This window comes from Bufo gargarizans, chromosome 4 (genome assembly GCF_014858855.1).
Source record: "Bufo gargarizans isolate SCDJY-AF-19 chromosome 4, ASM1485885v1, whole genome shotgun sequence".
Classification (NCBI taxonomy): domain Eukaryota; kingdom Metazoa; phylum Chordata; class Amphibia; order Anura; family Bufonidae; genus Bufo; species Bufo gargarizans.
This window is the reverse complement of record NC_058083.1, coordinates 390,270,497-390,294,076: the sequence shown is the minus strand read 5'-3', so window position 1 is coordinate 390,294,076 and position 23,580 is coordinate 390,270,497. Positions and strand designations below refer to the sequence as shown.

Genomic DNA, 23,580 nt, shown 5'->3' with positions numbered 1-23,580 from the left:
CCTTTTGATTTTATTACAGCACTCAGTCTTTTTGGGTATGAGTCTATCAGCATGGCACATTTTGACTTGCAAAAACACTCCAAATCTGTCAGGTTGTGAGGGCATCTCCTGTGCACAGCCCTCTTCAGATCACCCCACAGATTTTCAATCAGATTCAGGTCTGGGCTCTGGCTGGGCAATTCCAAAATTTTAATCTTCTTCTGGTGAAGCCATTCCTTTGTTGATTTGGATGTATGCTTTAGGTTGTTGTCATGCTGAAAGATGAAGTTCCTCTTCATGTTCAGCTTTCTAGCAGAAGCCTTAAGGTTTTGTGCCAATATTGACTGGTATTTGGAACTGTTCACAATTCCCTCTAGCTTAACTAAGGCCCCAGTTCCAGCTGAAGAAACAGCCCCAAAGCATGAAGCTGCCACCACCATGCTTCACTGTGGGTATGGTGTTCTTTTGGTGATGTGCAGTGTTGTTTTTGCACCAAACACAACTTTTGGAATTATGGCCAAAAAGTTCAACCTTGGTTTCATCAGATCATAACACCTTTTCTCACATGCTTTTGGGAGACTTCAGATGTGGTTTTGCAAAATGTAGCCTGGCTTGGATGTTTTTCTTCGTAAGAAAAGGCTTTCGTCTTGCCACTCTACCCCATAGCCCAGACATATGAAGAATACGGGAGATTGTTGTCACATGTACCACACAGCCAGTACTTGCCAGATATTCCTGCAGCTCCTTTAATGTTGCTGTAGGCCTCTTGGTAGCCTCCCAGACCAGTTTTCCTCTCGTCTTTTCATCAATTTTGGAGGGACGTCCAGTTCTTGGTAATGTCACTGTTGTGCCATATTTTCTCCACTTGATGATGACTGTCTTCACTGTGTTCCATGGTATATCTAATGCCTTGGGAATTATTTTGTACCCTTCTCCTGACAAGATCCCTCTGATGCATTGGAAGCTCTCTGTGGACCATGGCTTTTGCTGTGGGATGCGACTAAGAAAATTCCAGGAAAGACCAACTAGAGCAGCTGAACTTTATTTGGGGTTAATCAGAGGCACTGTAAATGATGGCAGGTGTATGCTGACTCCTATTTAACATGATTTTGAAAGTGCTTGCTTAATTCTGAACACAGCTGCATCCCCAGTTATAAGAGGGTGTGTGCACTTTTTTTCTTCCCTCCACCTAAAAGATTTTAGTTTGTTTTTCAATTGAGTGGTACAGTTTATACGTCACATTAAAGGTACAAAAAGTTCTGAAATGATTTATCTTTGTCTCATTTTTTTACATCACAGAAACCTGACATTTTAACAGGGGTGTGTAGACTTTTTATATCCACCAACATAACACTACTGTAACAAGCATGACTCCTCCTCCATGTCTCCTAGCAGATAACTTTGAATGGGTTATTTATAATGTGTAATAGATATCAATTAACAGGATATGAGTAAGTGGAATATCTTTTAACTTAATTTTGCAAGTTCTTTGGCAGAACTTGTTTTCATATTTTCTCAGCGTTAAAATTAATTACAACAAATTACAGTTTTCATATTGGCCACTAGATGTCAGCAGAATAGCCTAAACTGCAAGAAAGGTAAAGAGTGATTATCACATCATTATTAATATTAATGATCCAAGTGACTGGGACTGAGCTGCAATACCAGGCACAGCCCTTACTAAAAGTACGAAGCTGTGCCTCATAAACAATGAAGGTGACTGCGACCCCCCAAGGTCAACTTGCATGACAGGGTGCTGGGAGTCAGATAGGCCATCAAAACTGTAGTCCAAGGAAATCCCTTTAATAGCAGGTGAAGGCTTTATGATAGAAAGTTCTGCCTAAATCTAAAAACGTGTGTGTTTATATATATATATATATATATATATATATATATAAACTGCTGGTTATGAGGAAAAAAATTATTGGGCTAAGGGAAAATCAGAGATCATTAATAATCCTAAAGGATAATGCATCAATTCCTTTCACTAATAAATTGCAGGTTAGCTAATTTGGGGGGTGTACCTTTCGTGTAAGTTATAGACACCTACGAAAGAAGGTGCAAAGAAAGGAAGAATGTAACCACTACAATATGGGCTCGTTCACAAAATTTGGCACACAACAGATTTCCTTGCTGTATCTGGCAGAATTGCTGTGCAAATTTCCATGTGAATGTAATTTTATTGGTTCCAGCAGTAAGGTAGTAAAGTATATCTCTACTGCTCTGTATGCTCCTTTACGAAGGCCAATAATCAGGGTAATAATTGGTAAGGAGTGTTTATAGGAGTGCTTGTTCATGATAACTGGCCTGTGCAAAGAGCTGCCGCCGATCACCCGAAGAACAAGCAAACGCTCGTTCATCGGGTGAAAGCATTATGGATGCGGACACCTAAATCAACATTTCTGGGCAGAAGATCTCCCAGTGTCAACAGTGATCTACTGCCTAGAAACAATGAAGATGAGCGATCGGAGCATCAACCTCTCATCCCCATACAGCAGACATGATTGCTGCACGGAAATGTAGCTCTCACCCCTTCTGAGGAGCAGGCAATTATCGGGAACAAACGTATCGTTACCAATAATTGCCTGCGGTGCCGGCTCATCTAAAGGGACCTTAAGAATCGCCTTGAAGTATAATACAGGATAGAATAATACAAGTGAATACAATTGTGGGGATTCAGAGTCATACCAAGCACAACTGCTTTATAACTATATTATATTTCTTAATTATTTATTTGTTTCTATATTATACAAAACATATATACTGTATGTATACACTATGGGCCAGATTTATCATTAGCTCAGGTCTGAATAATGGAGTGAAAAAGTCCCAAACACTAAAACTGCGCACAAATTTGCGACTATTTTCTGCTCTGCACTATGCTCGCCAGTTTTCTGAAAGTGGGCGTGTTTTCTTATGTAAATGAATCTCTAGACAGATTTACTATTGGGACTATTTAAAAAGTCGCAATTTCACTCCAGTGAGGACCATGCTTATCTTATGAGACTTTTTCATAAAAACGTGCGACTTTTTCATAAAAACGTGCGACTTTTGTAAAGCTGCTTACTGACGGATAAACTGCTCCCGTCAAACCACATTTATTACAGTCTTAAAGGGCCGATCATAAATCTGACTTGGCTAAAACTGACTTTAGCCATATGTGAAAGTGGAGTGAGCTGTCTGTAATGATAAATCTGGCCCTATGTATACGCTACTATTTCTATCTTAATACAAAAAGCCAAGGGAGAAAATGACAACATAATTAATACATCACCATACTCAAAAGTTACTCATTTAACCTGTTCCCTTAGACCCCAAAACTTGTGTATTGTGGGGTCTGCTTAGTATTCCAACAAATATTTTCTGCATTCCATGTTTTTAAAAATTGGTGTCTGTGGAACAAAACTTGGCTATCTCCACCATCTCCAGCAATTTATGTTGAGATAGAAGCTAAAGTAATCTATGGTATCAAAGCCTTGGTTTCTAAGGATAACAGTAAATGTGATTTTCTGAACCTTCTCTCTCACCTTGTATTGTTAAAGGGATTCTGTCACCTCCCCTCAGCCAAAAAACGATTTAAAAGCAGCCATGCAGCACAGCTTACCTGGATTAGGCTGTGCTCTTTTATCCTGAAATCCGTCCAGCAGTTACTTCAAAAAACGACTTTGATCAATAAGGAAATGCGTCCTGAAGGTGCCCAGAGGGGCGTTTTTTTCTTCCTAGTGAGCCCAGTACCGCCCCTCTTTCAGTGCCCAGCCCGCCTTCCTTGTACTTCCTAACTGCCGCCCCCAGCCTGCCACAGCCTCCCCTCCCTCTCCTCCCCCTCCCTCACGCCGAACGAAGTCTCGCACAGGCGCAGTACCCACTGAGGGCTGCGCCTGTGCGATCAGCAGGAGACTGAGGGCGGCAGCTTCATCTTCGTCACTGGGCATGCGCCGAGCCCAGTGACGTCCGATGCTCGCTCTTCCCTGCTGACTGAGGGAAGAGCGAGCATCGGACGTCACTGGGCTCGGCGCATGCCCAGTGACGAAGATGAAGCTGCCGCCCTCAGTCTCCTGATGATCGCACAGGCGCAGCCCTCAGTGGGTACTGCGCCTGTGCGAGACTTCGTTCGGCGTGAGGGAGGGGGAGGAGAGGCAGGAGAGGCTGTGGCAGGCTGGGGGCGGCGGTTAGAAAATACAAGGAAGGCGGGCTGGGCACTGAAAGAGGGGCGGTACTGGGCTCACTAGGAAGAAAAAAACGCCCCTCTGGGCACCTTCAGGACGCATTTCCTTATTGATCAAAGTCTTTTTTGAAGTAACTGCTGGACGGATTTCAGGATAAAAGAGCACAGCCTAATCCAGGTAAGCTGTGCTTCATGGCTGCTTTTAAATCGTTTTTTGGCTGAGGGGAGGTGACAGAATCCCTTTAAGGATAATACATCAGTCACATTGCATTAGGGAGATTTAATACATGTCCTCCATAAAGTGCAAATACTTTACCAAAGATGGAAAACTCACTTTACCCACCTTCTGACATTCTGCAGGAGATTGTAAATACTTCTCCAGGACCCTCTGGACACTGAGGAGCTCTGATTCAAAGCCTTCCAGCTCTGCAGCAGTGGGTCCAGTCTTAGCAGATTCTTCAGCTGTGACTTCTGCTGCAGGATCTTGATCCAAAAGGATCTGAAATAGAAAGATATGAAGGCACAGGCTCAATGTTAACCATACATCCCCAGTACGGAAATATTTCCACCCTTTAAATTTACTCAGCATTCCCGCATGACCACAGACCACCATATCTGTTTGCACACATGCATGGTGACCATCACCGCCAATTACAGGCCACTACAGTAATATATCCTGGATTGTGATGTCACTTCAGCAGGATAAGACTAGCAAGTCCGCTCAAGTGATGTGATGTCTCTATAGATTTGAGGAATAACGGAATAATAGCTAAGCCAGTGCCTCATCTGCAGACAGCTGTTTCTATGTGGTTGCCCTTCATCAGTGATGATACATTCACTTTTAACTGCATTAAAGGGATTTTCCAAATCCCCCCAAAAAATTCACTTTGTACAAAGTATTAAAATAAAAATAAAAAAATTCTTAAAATACTTTATATTTATAAATCCTCATGGATCACATTCCCAAATCCATAGATTCAGGGGGTTCTATTTCTGCTTTTGGAGAGCAACTAGTAGGCATAAGCTGTCTTTTAGGCCTGACAATGCCCCTCTGGAAAAAAATATCTCTCTGTTCTGCACTGATGAGGGGCAATCACCCTAAACAGCTGTGTGTAGATGAGGTACTGGTTTAGCTATCATCCAAGTTATGCCTGAAAGCCTGTTTAAAAGGTTGAGTATTGACTTATTAGATAGCTACCATACATCTGGTGGCATCAGAGGTTCATCTTTTCTTTTTAGAAAGAGAGCTTATTTGCATATTTCTTTTTAACAGCGGTATTGCCTGGCCTTTATAACTCCTTATGCCTACTAGGCGATCTCGATAAGGAGAAATTGTTCCCCCTGAATCTATGGAGTTGGGAATGCGATCCGTGTGGATTTATAAAGATAAGTGTCAGAAAATGACTAATTACTTGAATCACTTTTTATGTTAAACTTTTGGAGGGTTTTTCTAAATTTTGAGAGCAGTTACATGGCCGTAAATACAATGGATAGGAGCCGGCCCATATAGTTTTCTAGGCATGTTCTGTGACCTATGATTAGGTCAAGGGGGAGCCGATAAGCTGTGATATCACATATTTGGAATGGTGGATCCTGTGTTATCTATATAGAGGTGTTACTTGTCATTGTAATTCTGCCTGTGATGAAAAGTTACCTGTACAGAACAGGAAATCCTTGCCTATTATTAGGCCTAGTGGCAAGTGTGAAAACTGCAGAATTACATACATTTTTATTAAATACAGATAGTGGCATGGAAAAATAAAAACTCACCAAAAATAAAAAATAAAATATGTTCAACATAAAAACATGCTAAACATAAAAACGGGATTTAAATAATTGGTCATTTTCTGATTAAACATTCTCTTTAACATACTAATCTTGATCAATCCAATAAACCATCAGATATATGTTCCTTTATTCTAGAATTAGAGGGATCTAGTTAGTCTTAAAGGATTGTGAATTATTAGATGTGTTATGGAAATAAAAGTCTTACTATTAGATGTTGGATTATTGAAATTTTACAGTACTCTTTGCACTTAGAAAGGCAGGGGTTACAAGGAGACATTTGGTCACATACTCTTTTCAGTCCAAATGCCAAACTTCCATCAGAATGAGGTCAGTTTCAGCCCCTATGCGACATGTGATGGATCTTATCACTGTGGTCTTCCAAGGATCTCCTGACCAAATTCTAGGTACCTTGGTTGAGAAACACTGACGAAACATGGCATACCTTCTACCTTAAAATATCAAGAACAGATTCTGTGTGCACATGTGGCAGTCAAACGCTGCATTGATCAATGACATCCCTTTACCTTGGCAGCATTTATGTGCTGAGAAACTTTCTCAAAGTTGCGATTCAGTTCAGCTACTTTTGGTTCCACCAGTTGCCGACAAGTTGTACCACGACTGCTCATAAGCATCCCTGCATGGTCACAAACATTATCTACTCTGATTCGGACATCATCCAATTCGGACAAAAGACGCTGGAAAAAAAATGTAATCTGTGATTAAAAATGTGAAATTCAATTACAGCAATGATTAGATCTGCTTCTTTGCTGCAGTCTCTGCAGGATTTTTCACACTTATGGTTACAGCAGCTTCTCTGTTTCCAGGATTGGGAGAGGCCAGCACTACTCCTACTCTACAGCAGTGGAACACTGAGGGCTACATCATCATATTAAACACCCCCAAGGACCACAATAAAGCATTAAGGGGTATTCCCATCTGAGATTTTTATACTATATAGACAGTTTTGTCCTAAATGTCTGATAGATAAAAGGTCTCCTGCTCTCCTGGTTGGCACTCCAGAGGAGATGAGGTGGCCGCTCACGTATGAGATTATCTCCATTGTAGTGAGAGGGGGCTAATAAAGCAGCTGAGTGGTATACAACTCCCATAAATTACATTGTACGTGTGTAAAGACATCTCTAAATCTTGTGGACCAAGTGAGACAGTGGCTGCCATGTAGGCATTCATCCCCAACACTCACTATGGTCCACTGGAAGCCAATTTACCCCTTAGTATATTTTTGCAGTGTAGGAAGTAACTGGAGTACCTGGAGGAAACCCATGTAAAGATGGGAAGAACATGCAAACACCATGTAGATCTTGCCTTTGGTCAAATTTCAATCTGGGACCCTAGTGCTACAAGAACTGTGCTGTCCATGGAGACAAAGGCAGCATGCTTGGAGGCCACAAAGTGTGACATCAAGGTGAGCATACATTGCCAGGGCTGCAGGTTGTGCGTCCCTGCTCAACATCACCCAGCAATGTCTGTACTAATGTACTGCAATTTTTTTCAAGCAGAAGCAAACACTGAAGCCTAACAACCTGGTTTGCACCATCTTCATGCAAATCTTAGGTAAGTATACCTTCAAGGTAGGCAGATAAATATAAATTCCTCTCTTACTTTTTGAAGGAAAGTCTTTAGACCATTATCCATTGATTCCATACATGTTTCAAGACCCTGTCAATGTAGAACAGTACCTCCACAATTTCCTCTTTCTTGTTAGCTGGCTTTTTCTCAATCTCGTCCAGAAGGGTTTCCGCTTGATAGAGCCAAGTGCTTATGTGAGCGACATTCTCATCGAAAATCTCCATCTGACTCTGGTGATTCTAACAAAACATAGAGAAGGGTCATTGGCTGCAGGCATTCAGCTAATGAGTGGTAATTTAGGAAGCTGGCACCAAGTGGTGACATGAGAGAAGAGTTCGGCAGAATGAATTCAAAGACTGGGAAACCCAGTTACAAAGCTCCAACATCTGTATAAAATATTTGACTGGTTAGCAGTACATACACATGGAAGGATTTCCCTCATGTAACGCTTACTATTACAAAGCAGCCCGTCTACACTACTACGACATCTTCCATTCTTAGGATTCCTTATTTATCAAAGTATTGAACACAAAATAAGAAAAAACAAAATCAATACTATATATTACGTTGGATGCAATGGTCAGTTTCACATTGGTGTTTTCATATTAGAAAACAAAAATCAAGCACAAAAGAGATGAGCTCCAACACTATACCAGCACCCATAATACATCTGGAGGGTAAGTGGGTATTTTACAGACAAATATACACCTACTGTGCTATTGAAAGAAGATGGGCACCGCTATAAATTAAGTAAACCTAGGGTGCTACCAGCATGTAAAAAAACATGTATAATAAGCCCCCCAAAAAAGTCTACACACCAAAGTAAGGTGCACACCATTTAAAAACATATACAAATAAATAGAAGCTATATTTGACATATATAAATAAAAAATTATTATTTAAAAACTATATAAAAATGACAGGGCATCCCCAAAAAATGCATATAGCAACTATCCAGGAATTTGCCCCCCCCACAGCGCAAACCGTGGTAGGTATAATAAAAGCAGGATACAAAAGTAGAGAAAGGTCGCAATAATGAAATTCAAAATAGAAAAAGGTATATTACCATAAGTCCCAAAGAGACCAATCTAAAGCAGCATAAAATGATCAAGCAAAAAGAGAGAGAAATGCCTGTAGGCTGGTATAAATGGGGTTGAATAGCCATATACATTTTTAAATATCAAAATTGTTACATCCTAAGAAAATAAAGTGCTAAATGTGCTATGTAAATAATATATCCATAAATAAGTAAATAAATGAAAATGCATATATATGACCTGCAAAAATGAAAAGCGATAAGAGTGCTGTGGGAATGAACACCCCATATGTATTGCTGCGCTCACATGCAGAGTCCTCAGAGGAAGGATGCTGAATGTGACTACAGCAATACATACAGGGTTTCAAATGTTCATTCCAAATCATTGCTTCTTACAAACAGGGCAGCAATCAAATTGTTTATGCGCGCAGAAATATGCTCGCTGGTCGGCAGCACACATTCCCTGGTAAATGAGCTGGCAACATAATGTAAAGTGTGTGGGGAAAGGAATGATCACAGTGATGATCATTCCTGCCCCAAAATCAATCCTTTAGGGCATGTGAAAGCTGTTGCCATGAGAGCTGGTACTGCAGTGAGTCTGGGAGAAAGAAGCGCAGGATGGGAGTGGTAGTTTTGGCCCTGAGAGTGATAGTAGTTCTCACAGTGGAAATTCCACCTCTATAGCTCTCCCTGGGACCGTGCAGTGACTGGAGGACGCACTCTTTCGCCCTGGTCTTGGGGCTCCTGACTGGTGGTGATTAGGGGGCCCTTGATGGTAAGTGTTTTGGCAGGGTGCAAGGTAGGAGTATGAATGCAGTTTCTGACAGAAGGTAATGGAGTCAGTAACTAGGCCAGGTGATATTAATAAGGTTGTAGTACTCCTTCTCCCTGTCTTTCTAAACTCTCTGTCACAAACTCACCTGTCCTGGCTCCAGCGGTACGACTTCCGGCCTCGGCGTGGCGCGGGGGGAGAGACGCGATGCTAAACCACGTCCCTTGGTGAAGCAACAGTATCCATAGCAGCAGGATGCAATGCTCTGCTTCTCCCTGCAACGGGTGTGGGCTGGGGGAGATTAGCAGTGGGTTGATTGCTCAGCTACTCTAGAGTGCAGAGTCATGACCTATCAGGTTCTGATCCTGGAACTTGGTGCTCTATTTAAACCTTCCTGGCCATACACCAGTTCCAGTACCAGTCTTTGACTCACTACCTGTATTTCTGGTTCCTGTGTTTGTTGAACTGCTGATTCCTCTGACTCCAGCTTGTCTTCTGACCAATCTCTGTCTCTCGTTTGGTACTGCGTTATCCGTGTGGTTCTGATCTCGGCTTTTCTTCTGACCACTCTGTCTCTCATTTGGTACTGCATAGCCTGTCTGGTTCTTATTTATTTACGTATGATGCTGTGTTTGTGTTGTTTTGTCTGTTGGTGTTTGTCTGGCTCTGCACTTAGTAGTATAGGGACTGTCGACCAGTTGTGGTCTTGCTACCTATCTTGTACTGCAAGTAGGTAGGGAAAGCGGAATGGGTTCTAGGTCAGGACACACTGTCCATGTCTGTCCCTACCTACAGGTGTTATAGTCTCTCTGCAGAACCTTATGCATGCAATATGGATCTTTGCAAATGTAATTCCAGTGGCTGATGGGTAAATTTAAGATACAGTTGGCCAAACTGTCTCAGAATGTGGAACAGTGTGTTAGCAATATTCCCTCTCACAGCAGCAAAGGCTCTCCCTCTCTGCTATAAACACGCACAATACTTGCTGCATGACTTCAATGCACGGCATTGCAGATTCTGGACCTTCTGATTTCTTTTCCTGGGAGAAATTTTGATGGTAAAAGGTGCTTTCTTGGCTGTAGATTGTCTCAGAGATAAAGATTCTATGAGCTAGGGCCTAGGTCTCAGGAGAATGCACATGTAGGTCCACACTGTAGCACAGCTAAATTCTCACTACTCTGACTAACCAGTGGGTGGACCCAGGTCAATCTCTTGGCAACCTAAGGGGATGAGCCAAGGCTGTTAACCCTTGCTTCACCATACAGTGCATCACCTTTTGCAGTGACCCTGTTCTGGGGTATTCTGTGGTCACAACATTAGGACACAAATAATTGGGTTCACTGGAGAAAGGCTACACAATATTACTACATATGAATACTTAGGAGCCGGTTAGATTTTTGAGCTAGATAAACTAGATTACTGCAGTTCTGCCAAGGATTTAGATTTAAATTTATTAATTCACATTTCCTATTTAAAGACATTATTCACCCCTGAGGACCTTTTTAACAGAACCCCTCCCCCCCAGTGTGGGCAGACCCACGGTAGTAAGGAGTTCATGAGTCATATAACTGGGTCTAATGACGCGTGTGACACATCACCGCTGCGTCCAGTGACGTGGCAGTGATGGAGTCAGAACCCAGTGGTGGGGATCGACCAGGCAATTATGATTACTACCGCTGGTCCGCACATGCTAGTGGGGTCTGTAGAAAAGTTCTCCAGAGGTGAACAACGCCTTTACTCTAAACTTTAATGGGGTTCTCAAGTCTTTTAAAAAGTCTGGCCACCTTCTGCCCTGTTGTGGGAAGACAGTTTGATCATTACATTAGGCCGATGATTCCGCGTCTAGACTGCAGTCACACTGGCTGCAGGCTCTTCTGCTCAGACCCTGACCAGAAGGTGGACAGATTTTTTTTTCAAACCTGGGAGAACCCCTTTAAGCACTGCTCCTATCCAGATGAATAGGAGTAGTGCTGCAGTAACCAGACACTACCACTATACAGTGTATGGAGCTGTGGAGTTCCAGAGCTGGGTTTTAGAAGTGCAGCTTCTGAAAAGAGCTGGTCAGTGGGGTCCCAAGTGCTAAATCCCCCTAAAGATACCTTTTAAGTCTGTCATATTCAGTGATAAACATGGTTTGTTGCAGTCTACATCGCTTTGGGTTTCAGGATTTTTTTTACTCCAGATTATGTCAAATTAATTATTAAAAATCTAAGAAAAGGGATAGGAATATGGACGTAATTAAAGGGAGTCTGTCACCAGCATTTCACTTTTTTAACCCTTCCCACAGCTCCCTAGCATGCTTACAGTTAATCAAAACGTTACCTCTGGCATCTTTCCTGCTCTTATAAATCCATCAAAAACGATCTTTATAAGATACGCAAATGAGGGCTCGCAAGTGCCCAGGGGCGGCGTTACTCTCTTAGGTGCCCTGCTTGCTCAGCCTTTTCATTGCGTCCCCCCGCCCCTTCCTACCCTCCGCCCGCCCATCCTTTCCCTCTGACCGCCTTTCTCATAGCTTGTTATTCCGCCGAGATCCCGCGCATGCGCACTCTGTCCGTCGGCCGGCGCATGCGCACTGCGATGCCCATTCCTTGTACGGCATCACAGTAACTATTGCGCATGCGCCGGCTAACGACGCAAAAACTCAACAAAGAAGGCGGTCCATCGGCGCATGCGCATTAATTACTGTGATGCCGTACAAAGGAATGGGCATCGCAGTGTGCATGTGCCGGCCAAAGGAATGAGTGCGCAGGCGCACGGCAGAATTACAAGTTAGTAGAAAGGCGGTCAGAGGGAAAGGATGGGCGGGCGGAGGGTAGGAAGGGGCGGGGGGGACGCAATAAAAAAGGCTGAGCAAGCAGGGCACCTAAGAGAGTAACGCCGCCCCTGGGCACTTGCGATACCTCATTTTCATATCTTATAAAGATCGTTTTTGATGGATTTATAAGAACAGGAAAGATGCCAGAGGTAATGTTTTGATTAACTGTAAGCATGCTAGGGAGCTGTGGGAAGGGTTAAAAAAGTGAAATGCTGGTGACAGACTCCCTTTAAACAATGTCTTAGTAACATAGTAACATAGTAACATAGTATGGAAACTGTATATTTGGAGTTTGACTGCACCAGAATTGCGGACTAACAGCAGTACCATTACCATGGACATTACAGAGTAATTAAACTAAAGGACATTTCTTCAATGAAAAGTTGCAATGTACTTACCAGTAATGTATTGCACCAATCCTCAGTCCAGGTGCGGACTCTGCTCCAGCCAGCATTAAGGACACAAAGCTTCTCCTCCAGGATGTTCTCGCTTCCCTCCACCAAGCACTGCAGAGCTGCGCTGCTCTCAGTCACGCTGTTCAATTCAGCTTTCCGCCTCTCCAGCTCCTTCAGCACATTCTACAAAAAGAGCAGGCCGGATTATTCAGAGCACGCCGACAGACCTTTGAAACTCTCTCATTTTCTCACACATTGCCTAACAGTACAGGAAACCCTTCAGCTCAACTGTTTAGTAATATGCTTGATGTACACTATGGGGCACAGTTATTAAGACCAGCATTTTAGACGTTGGTCTTAATAAAGCCCCATCTGTGGCGGTGGATCGCCAAAGTTATGAAGAGGCGCCGGCCTCTTCATAACTTCAGTGTATCCAGCGCCGCTTCTAAATGTAAGACAGCTTCCTAGAAGCCTGAAACAGGCGTAGAGAATGGTAAATGAGACTGGCCTCCTAAACTGTCCCCTTTCCCACCATGCCCACTTTTTTAGACCTGGCGTGAGCGGGGAGAAGTCGTAGATTGCAGAACAACTAACCATTGCCCTGCAATCTGCACCTGAAACGTGCCTAATTTAGGCATATTTTAGCTTGATAAATGACCTCCTATGTATATATACATCTACTATTGTATACTTTTATCCTGTCTTGGCATATACTCTGTACATCAAAGTGGTTGTCCTCTTTGGAAAGGTTCAACCATTGTCAATTACAGGGTGTGCCACTGGGGGGGAACCCGGCAGCAAACGTGTAATTTCCATGCAGCCCTACCAGCAGGTTTGAGGTCCTCAGGAACAGACCTGGGCACTATTCCTTATAGCTAATAGATGAAGGTCCGGAACCATAATGGAAAATTTACTTTCTAACCAAGACAGAGCTGGATTCCACACTGTCAATTACAGGGTGTTCCACTGTAAGCTATAGAGAAACCCCACAGCAAGTGTGCAATATTCATGCAGTACCGCCATCACGTGTGGGGTTCTCAGGAACAGACCCAGACACTATTCATTAAAGCTTACAGATGAAGGACAGGAATTATAATTGAAAATGTACTTTCTAATCCAGACAAAGCCTGGTTCCCCATTGTTAAATACAGGGTGTGTCACTGTAAGCTGTAGGGGGAACCTGGCAGCAAGCGTACAATTTCCACGCAGCCTCACCTATGGGTAGAAGGTCCTCAGGAACAGATCCGGACATTATTCCTTATAGCTAATAGATGAAGGTCCAGAAGTGTGATTAAAAATTTAATTTCTAACCCAAACAGCGCTTCTTCCAATACCAGAAGATGGCGTTTTATATATATATATATATATATATATATATATATATATCAGTTATTCCAACAAAACTTTGTAAAAAATTCTTATCCTAATATCAGCCTTCTCATACCTGGCAAGACCAACCAGTCACGATGCAAGCCAGGGCAAAGTAGAAAAGTAAATGCATGTCATACATATGGCTGCAGCCAATATGACCCCATAATACAGTCATAGTCACTCTGTCTGCCACGGTGTAGCACCTCTATGCAGCAGAATATTATGGAGATACTGAGCAAACATCTCCACAATGCATCATTCCGAAAAGTATAGCAGGGCCCCATACACCATACTGGATACAGCATATTGACTCCATACAACTCGGAAGTTTTGTGGAGCCGCAATACAGTCTTGAGCACTGACATTAAGGATTACGGTCTAGGAATGCTAGGAGAGCACATAAAGGGCACACGTAGAGTAAATACATCTATTATGTAAGAAGACATATGTGACGGATTATCTAGTCTGTTTTGCAGGGTAAAAATGAACATGGCAATTGCAACAGCGCTGCTACAATGTGTGCTTCCAAGAGAACTTATTGAAGTAAGCCTGCTATATGTTTCACAATGTTTTCTGCCTCCTTCTTTCCATACAGGCACTGTTCCTTCATGTCCCACTGCTGCACGCTTACAGAACACCTTCTTTGAGTTATGGGATTTCGTTTTTAGTATACGGGTGTTTGCATCCCTACAATGACAGATTTACTTCCCATTCACTTTGATGGGAGTTGAATGAATCAGCATGCAGGAATCTTGCTTTGAATCCATCTCAAGACAGACCAGCTCTGCTGAAGTATCAGATTACACATGTCAATACAAGTCTATGGAGAGGGGAAAGGGGGAGGAGTGAGCAGGAGCATGCGTGAGACAGGACTCCAGGAGATGCAACAAAAATAATTCACTGCTAAATAGGAAGTTTATATCTGACAACAAGTGCTAAATTCAGAACCATACAGGTCAGTACTTCTCTGTAATGAGTGACAGAAGGAGAAGTTTCTTGGCTACTGTTAATGTGCAGCGGATGGCAGCTGGTCTCTGCCCACCATCTCTAGGAGAACTGCAGACCTAGAACTAGACATTCACCATGCATCAAAATGCATGTCAGATAACAGTTATATAGTGACCATAAATAGTGTTATTACTAATGTACACACACTGTACTATTGATTAATGCAGAATGTTAGTGATGCTTTAAGTGACACATCAACCGATGTATTACCCTAGATCACTAGGCACATAACCCTAAACCCCTTTACTGCACAGACTGCCAAAGATATTATGACTGCAACCTGCTGGAGTTATATGGATTTGTTATGTGTGCTGTGTAGCTGCATTATCTATTTGTACAATATGAGGGCGACATTTAAATGTACTGCATAGTGGAAGTTGTAATGTATACAGTATAGCAGTATAATCTCCATACACTATATGGCAACTTTATTCAATTTAAAATGAGAACCCCCTAAGACTGCAAGTGTGTGCAGCTATTTGTATGTTTGTGCTTGATAACACACTGATGATGATGTATAGTCTTGTGTACACGCAGTCTTACCCTTCGGGCCTCGAGGCGCTTAGCTGATTAATTCAACAGGGAGGAAAAAAAGAAGGCATGACACTTTGCCATGGGCCACAAAGGCCTAGAGAATAAGGCACCTATTCCAGAGACCAATTTCCTAGCACTTATAAAATGGAGAGTCAAGAAAAAGGGGAGGAAGGTAGGGGGATCTCAAGGTTCAAAGGGTTCGGACGAGATATAGAGAATGTGAAGAAAACAATTTAATAAACGTGGGGAAAAAGTATCTTTGCACTGCATATGCTTTTGGCTCCACATAACGATGCAAGACAAAACTCTTTGGAGGAAGACTTACTATTGAAAATACACCAGAATGCTAGTGTAATTGGCACTAAAAGACTGGTGTATGTGTGTTGCACCACATTTATAGTATTTTGGACACTTTTCAAGCCTTGGTAAGGGGACGTGGCTCACCGGAAAGAGGTGTGGTGTCACAGGAAAATGTCACGACTTAAAATGTGTCATGATGTGCCAAAAGTGCGGCAAAAATGTAATACATTTTTTTGTATACACTAAACATAAAAAAATTAAATCGGTAGTGTAAAGTTAGACTAGACAGTCTACAGGTGAACCATGCTTATCATCCTGCATCAGATGGACTAAGAGTGTCTAGTCTAAGTTTACAGAGTCTGACTATTAGGCCAGACACAGACGAGCGAGTTCAGTGTGAGAAACTCGCTGTGTGTGGCAGTGTGAGTTCCCTTTCTGAACTCTGCTCCTCTGACAGGAACGACCAGTATTATAATGATTTATAAGGCTGTGTGACCCTGTGAGTCCTGAAATCTATTAAATTAGGCTACATTCACACGACCGTATGCGTTTTGCAGCCCGCAAATTGCGGATCCGCAAGAAAAACGGATGACGTCCGTATGGCATTGTTTTTAGTTTTTTTTTTTTGAAGATCCATTGTAACAATGCCTATTCTTGTCTGCAAAACAGGACATGTTCTATTTTTTATTTTTTTTTGCTGGATTTTTGCGGGACTACGGAACGGACATACAGATGCGAATAGCACAGGTGTGCTGTCCGCATTTTTTTTCCAGACGCATTGGAATGAATGGATCTGCATCCTATCCGCAAAAAAAAATGGAACAGACCTGGTAACAAAATACGTCTCGTGTGAATGTAGCCTTACACTAACATAATGCAGGTCTTTCAGGGTCAGATAGCAATATAAATCATTGTAATGCTGTGCGATCTTGTCAAAGGAGTAGAGTTGAGAACTCATGCTGCCACACACAGCGAGTTTCTCGCACTAAAATCGCTTGTCTGGGTCTAATAATACACTAAACACACTTATTATGCATTGGTGAATTAGCAGTTAAAAGGGTTTTCCAGCATTTTTATACTATCCTCTGGATAGGTCATCAGTATGTAATTGTGGGGGACCGACACTCGGGACCACTGCCGATCGGCTGTTTTGAAAAGGCAGCAGCGCTCCTGTGAGCACAGCGCTGTACATTGTACAACGGCTGTGCTTGGTATTGCAGCTCAGCCCCATTCACTTCTATGGGACAGAGCTGCTCCTAAGCCACGTGATCAATGAACGTTTCGTCACTGGCCTAGGAAAAGCAGAGAAAAAGAGCGCCGCTGCCTTCTCAAACCCCCACCGATCATATACTGATGACCTATCCTGAGAATTCTGGGAAAACCGCTTTAATGGTCGGGCTACATTATAATGGATTGGATGGTTATATGGTAACTCAAGATTGCATACAAAGCGTAATTTAAGAAGTTGATCAAACAAATTGTTCTAAAAATACCATAAAATTACCTAATCAAGAAAGTTTGAAGTATAAACGAAAACATTAATATAAACCTCTTCAGTAAATATCCATCATTGGAATTTATGCAGCATGTAGTTTGCAATTTGAAGCGATTAAATATTCATTATCCAAGAATCATTTGCATCCTGGTGCTGCTAAGCCACAAGTGACTTATAATTAAGTCATTTAATAAGTCAAGCACAATTTGTTTTCGCCGTGTACTCATAATTCAGAAAGAAATCTCTGCCCAATTAATGCTGATGTAATAGCAATTCCTACTACACTGAGAAAGACGGAGAAGAAAAGAGTTTAATCTCAAAGTGAAAATTCAGGCCTAGTGTATAGCCGTGTAATGGCTCAGTTTTTGAATAGGGATCTCACTCTAGACGTTTACTAGACCTCCATATGACCCCAATTTTTTGTTACATTCTACTTGGCTCCAAAAGAAAAAAATTGCTTTACTGTACTGTACGTACAGAGCTTTATTCCCTCTAGAAGCCTTGCTTCCAAGGAAGAATACCCACATGCATAAGGGTCCTATTAGAGCATATACAGGACACTGAGTTCTGCCATGTGAATGAGGTTTATTCTGCTCTACAGTCAAAGACTGGCTTCTGAGTATTAAGATATCTGTATACGGCTGCTGTCTGCGGTCCATGTGACTGCAAATTTGGCCGGACTGGCAAAGACTCATGTGAGACTAACTCACTGCATCATAGTGATCTTGTGAGTTCCAGTTCAAACGCAGGTCTAAGCTGCAGCTGGGCTGGTTCTCACATCATCATAGATCACTATCATGCAGTGAAGTCAGCTCACATGAGCCGCAATCGGTCCGGTAAATGCGACCGGCTGTCATACTGACCACATTTCACGCACCACACATGGCCATTTCTATGCAGTCTTAAATACCACATAATTTCAAAGAGACATCTGTTAAATTGACATTAAAATTATTATGAAACTATCACACCATGTTACCAGCATCATGGAAATGTTTTCTTTTTTTCCAAATCAAGGACCTGTGTCAACATCTATCAGTACTTCTGTCTATCAATTGAGCTATGAAACAGACACAAGAACAAGGCAAACAGAACTTAGCTATAATTCAGACACGCACAGAAAAAATCCATGGAACAGATTCAAAAACAAGACCACTGAAACTAGGACAGAATTCAGACCATGAACAGGCAAAGCAACAGATCAGGAACCGGCCAAGCATACAAACAGACAAACGGATCAGAAGCTCTTTCAGGGAATTCAGACACAGACAAAATGTGCAAAGAACAAACAGAATTAATGCTGCAGAGCCAGGGGAAGGACACAAACTCAAGAACTATATAGCAGACATAATGAACTCAGTCAAACAGATGCAGACACAAGAACAAGGAACTCTTAACTCAAGCAATACTGAACTGAGGAGCGGTACAAAGCACTAATTCACAATGACAAATAACCGAGGTCTGGACACATGGAACAGTGGCAACCTGAACCACCATAGAAACAGTGGCCCAAATTAAAATCCACAAGAAGCCTACTCCTGAGCGCATGGAACAATGGCACTAGCGAAACGCCACGGTAATAATGCACACAGAATTTATTAACATTTCATTTCTTTAGAATAATCTTCCAACTTAAAGGGGTTTCCAGGATTTATCATGATCTATTACCTATCTTTTTGAAACATTATCAATATCTGATTGGCATCTCTACCAATCATCTGTTTGCTCTGCGCACTGTGTAGAAACGGTGCCTGGTAACTCCAGGCACCCCTGCTGACCAGATGTTATCAAAAGCTGTTGTATGGAGAAAACTTTCAATGGGAGTAGATCTGCAGTAACTAGGCACTGACACTACGCATATATCCAGGACAAAAAATACTGCTTCTCTGCTCTCAAACAAAGGATGGACTGAGATATAATCTATGGTATGAAAATCAGAATATACTTACTTTGGCCCAGGCAATTTCAACATCCAGATCAGCACAAACATTGTCAGTAGTGGATTTCAGAATGAGTTCGGACTCAGTAGCAGTAAGCCATTCAGACAAGGAGGCCGATTCTTTCCTCAGCTTCACAGATAATATAATAGCACGTTCCAAGTCTTGTTTCCCTTCTGTTACCTACAAAGAACAATTAAGACAGCAAATAGCCACCAATTATATTCCTGCCTTTTTAACAAAAAATCTCAGATCACTCATTAAGGAGCTATTTTCTCATATATTCTGCACCAACAGACAAAACCCATTTATCTGACATAAAAGCTAAAACGAGCCAATAAAAGACAGACACCATGGATCTAAAAACAAAACATCCACAAGCCTTTTTCAGAGACTGACTGTGTCTGTCAATGAGCCATTCCCTTTAAAATCTAATTTAATACAAAAGATTTTGGCAATTTACGATTAGAATTGTGAGCACACTGAGAATCCACAGGCCATGCAGCTACTTAATTGTATCAGAAATACTGTACAGCCTCAAGCTGATGTCCTTTATGTCCAAAGTGAAAATTGTAGAAAATGTTAATTTCAGGATCATTAAATCTGAAATATTACAGTATATGTACCTAAAAGCTAACATTTACATTTCAACTAAAGGGGAAAACTAATTAAGAAAGTTGAAGGCAACAAATTAAGCTGTAAAGAAAGACGAAAGACTTGGGCATCAAGATAATGTCTCCTGCCCGTTCTTCTTGCCTTCACCACTGTGCTATTAAAAATTAAAAAAGCAATGACTGCTTAGTACAATTGTTGGGGATTGGCAGCCATCTTCCCAGGTGGCCAACTTTTCAGACATCCTGAATACTGGAAATACATCTGTCACAATGAAAGACTAATCTAAATGGGAGAACTGCTAAGATTCTGCTTCAGTTCAGTGTCTCCTAAAACTCTTGCTCTCCTGGGTTCCTAGGGTCAATGCAACCTCTACAAAAAAGACAGGTTCCTAAGGAATGATTGACTGGGTTGCAGCATGTGACCCAATCTACAACATCTTCATTGTCATTATTGAACAGAAATTTCAGATCCCGAACTTATTCAGTGTCAAGAATAACTGGTGACATGTCATTAAAGGAAGGACCTGGCTATCAAAACCACTGGTGGTACACTGTACTGGAATCATTAGCATTAGCTCTACTTCATCAACCTTACCTTACCCATTCACTAAAGACCAGACTTACTGACAGAAATGACATTTGAGATGTTTATGTTTTATTGAACTCTTTTTGGTTCTTGTTATTGAAAAATTCAAAAATAAAATATTGCATAGAAATGACATTTATATAGAATACTCATCCACACATTACCTGGGCTCCAAGATCATTATAGAGAAGCTTCAAGGCTGTTAGTTGTTCATCCATTAGTTTTGGATTATCAGTCTGTTGCTTCTGAACAATTTGTCTTCCTGTCTTTATCACCGTCTCAACTTCCAACTTCACTTCACTCAGAGTCTTGTACAATTTCTGAAAGAGGAGTCTGAGTTGTGATCTTAAAGGCTATGGACACCTTTCAGGGTAATTTTTTTATGATTGCATTTTACTCATTTTGGGCAAAAAAAAATGTTTTATTCATTAAAAATATTCAGCCGTTTCAGAGAAACTCAGTTTGTTTGCAGACTGTCAGTATCTGTTTGTGATCATCTGACCTCATAAACATTCATTATAGCTGAATTCTTATCAAACTGATAAGAATATGGCTTAACCCCTTAAGCACATGTACGTCACAGCTTGACGTGACTTAAAGGGGTATTCCCATCTCAATAATCACTGTTAAATCTGTTAATGATTTGACAATGATCATTTTTGTAAAGACATTTAATTACCCAATTCCCACCCTTTTTGAGAAAATAAGTCCCCTCTTACCTGATCGATGTGAAGATTGGAATACCCCTTTAAGGACCAGGGACGTACATGTACGGCAGGCTGATCGGGCGGGTGCAGGAGCTACGCCCGCCTGATCAGCAGCACGGACCCGGCAGTCACAGACAGCCAGGTCCCTGCTGCATATGCTGGCATCGGTGAAGACACCGATGCCAGCGTATTAACCCCTTGTATGCCGCGGCCAAAGCTTTAGTGGAGGGGACCTGATGGCAGAGAAGGCAAGCCCGATGCCTTCCATAGACATCGGGGCTTGCCTCCTACGAAAGCATGTGAGATCCAGCCCTTAGGCATAAAAGTTGACAGCCGATGCATTACAATACAGGTTGGATCAGACCCCAGAAGTTGAAATCCCAGAGTGGGACAAAAAAAAAATGTGTTTTTCATAATAAAAATAAAGTTTGAAGTAAAAAAAAATAAAAAATTCCAAAATAAAACACTTAGCGATAAAAATAGAAAAAAAAGAAAATCAGATACATTGGGTATTGCCGCATCCGTAACGACCGGCTCTATAAAAATATCATGTGATCCACCCCCTCACCTGTAATAAAATAAAAACTGTGCTAAAACAACAATTTTTTGTCATCTTACATCACAAAAAGTGCAACACCAAGCGATCAAAAAAGTGTATTCCCCCAGACAGTACCAATCTAACCGTCACCTTATCCCGCAAAAATTGAGCCCCTACCTAAGACAATAAAAAAAAAACTATGGCTCTCAGAATATGGAGACACTAAAACATGATTTTTTTTTAATTCAAAAATGCTTTTATTGTTTAAAACTTAAATAACTAAAAAGTACACATATTAGGTATCGCCACGTCCATAAAAACCTGCTGCATAAAAATATCACATGAACTGACTCTTCAGGTGAACACCGTAAATTTTTTAAAATAAAAACGGTGTCAAAAACCATTTTTTGTCACCTTACATCACAAAAAGTGCAATACCAAGCGATCAAAAAGTCATATGCACCCTAGAATAGTACCAATCAAACCGTCATCTCATACTGAAAAAAATGAGCCCCTACATAAGACAGTTGCCCAAAAAAATAAAACAAAAATATGGCTTTCAGAATATGGAGACTCTAAAAAAAAATTTTTTGCAAAAATGCTTTTTTGTAAAACTGAAACAAAACAACCCAAAAAATTTGGTAGTCACATCCGTAACAACCTGCTCTATGAAAATACCACAATTTTGTTACCTTGCTTCACAAAAAGTGTAATATAGAGCAACCAAACATCATATGTACCCTAAAATAGTATCAACAAAACTGCCACTTTATCCCGTAGTTTTCATAATGGGGTAATTTTTTGGGGAGTTTCTACTCTAGAGGTGCATCAGGGGGTCTTCAAATGTGACATGGCAACTTAAAATTATCCCAGTGAAATCTGCCTTCCAAAAACCATATGGCGTTCCTTTCCTTCTGTGCCCTGTCGTGTGCCCGTACAGCAGTTTATGACCACATATGGGGTCATATGGGGGGTTAACTACAGAATCAGGGTAATAAATATTGAGTTTTGTTTGGCTGTTAACCCTTGCTTTGTTACTGGATTTTTTTTTTTTTATTAAAATGGAAAATCTGCCAAAAAAGTGAAATTTTGAACTTTCATCTGCATTTTCCTTTAAGTCTACTTTCACACTCACGTTCTGGCTTTCCGCTTGTGAGATAAGTTTACATTCTAATGCATTCTAACTGGAAAAGAATCTGCTCAGAATGCATCAGTTTGCATCAGTTCAGTCTCCATTCCGCTTTGGATCCAAACAGGAAGTAGACAAATGGGAAATGTAAAGTAATACCTATTTTAGGAGGTATCACTATCTGTTTTAGAAGCCCAAAAATTATAATTTATGAAAATTGCAAATTTAAAAAAAAATTGGGTAAATTTGGTATTTTTTTATAATTAAAAATGAAATATTTTTACTCAAATTTACCACTGTCATGAAGTACAATATGTGACGAGAAAACAATCTCAGAATGGCCTGGATAAGTAAAAGCGTTTTAAAGTTATCACCACATAAAGTGACATGTCAGATTTGCAAATAATGGCCTGGTCCTTAAAGAGGACCTTTCATTACAATAAAAAATCTAAACTAAGTATGCTGACATGGAGAGCAGCGCCCAGGGATCTCCCTGCACTTACTATTATGCCTGGGCGTCGCTCCGTTCTCCCGGTATAGGCTCCGGTATCTTCAGATTTTCGGCTCAACTGGGAGGAGCCTGCTCTTGTTCTCCTGGGCGTCTCCTTCTCCCTGGCCAATCGCAGCACTCGGCACATAGCCTGGGAGAAAAAAACCTCTCAGGCTATGAGCTGAGCGCTGCGATTGGCCAGCACTACAGCCTGGGAGAAGGAGACGCCCAGGAGAACAAGAGCAGGCTCCTCCCGATTCAGCCGAAAATCTGAAGATACCGGAGCCCAGGGATAATAGTAAGTGCAGGGAGATCTTTTTATCATAATGAA

General features: G+C 41.5%; 1 protein-coding gene across 6 annotated transcripts in view; it reads right to left on the bottom strand.

The window, feature by feature from the left end:
• LOC122934420 (utrophin-like) overlaps nt 1-23,580 on the bottom strand; it is a 616,199-nt gene that overhangs the window by 420,329 nt on the left and 172,290 nt on the right. For all 6 annotated transcript variants that reach the window (XM_044289868.1, XM_044289864.1, XM_044289866.1 and 3 more), the window contains 6 exons: nt 20,550-20,705; nt 19,198-19,368; nt 12,544-12,723; nt 7,630-7,758; nt 6,457-6,627; nt 4,488-4,643 (listed from right to left, as the gene is read on the bottom strand). In XM_044289868.1, coding sequence (XP_044145803.1) covers nt 4,488-4,643; nt 6,457-6,627; nt 7,630-7,758; nt 12,544-12,723; nt 19,198-19,368; nt 20,550-20,705 — 963 coding nt within the window. The remainder of the gene's footprint in view (nt 1-4,487; nt 4,644-6,456; nt 6,628-7,629; nt 7,759-12,543; nt 12,724-19,197; nt 19,369-20,549; nt 20,706-23,580) is intronic.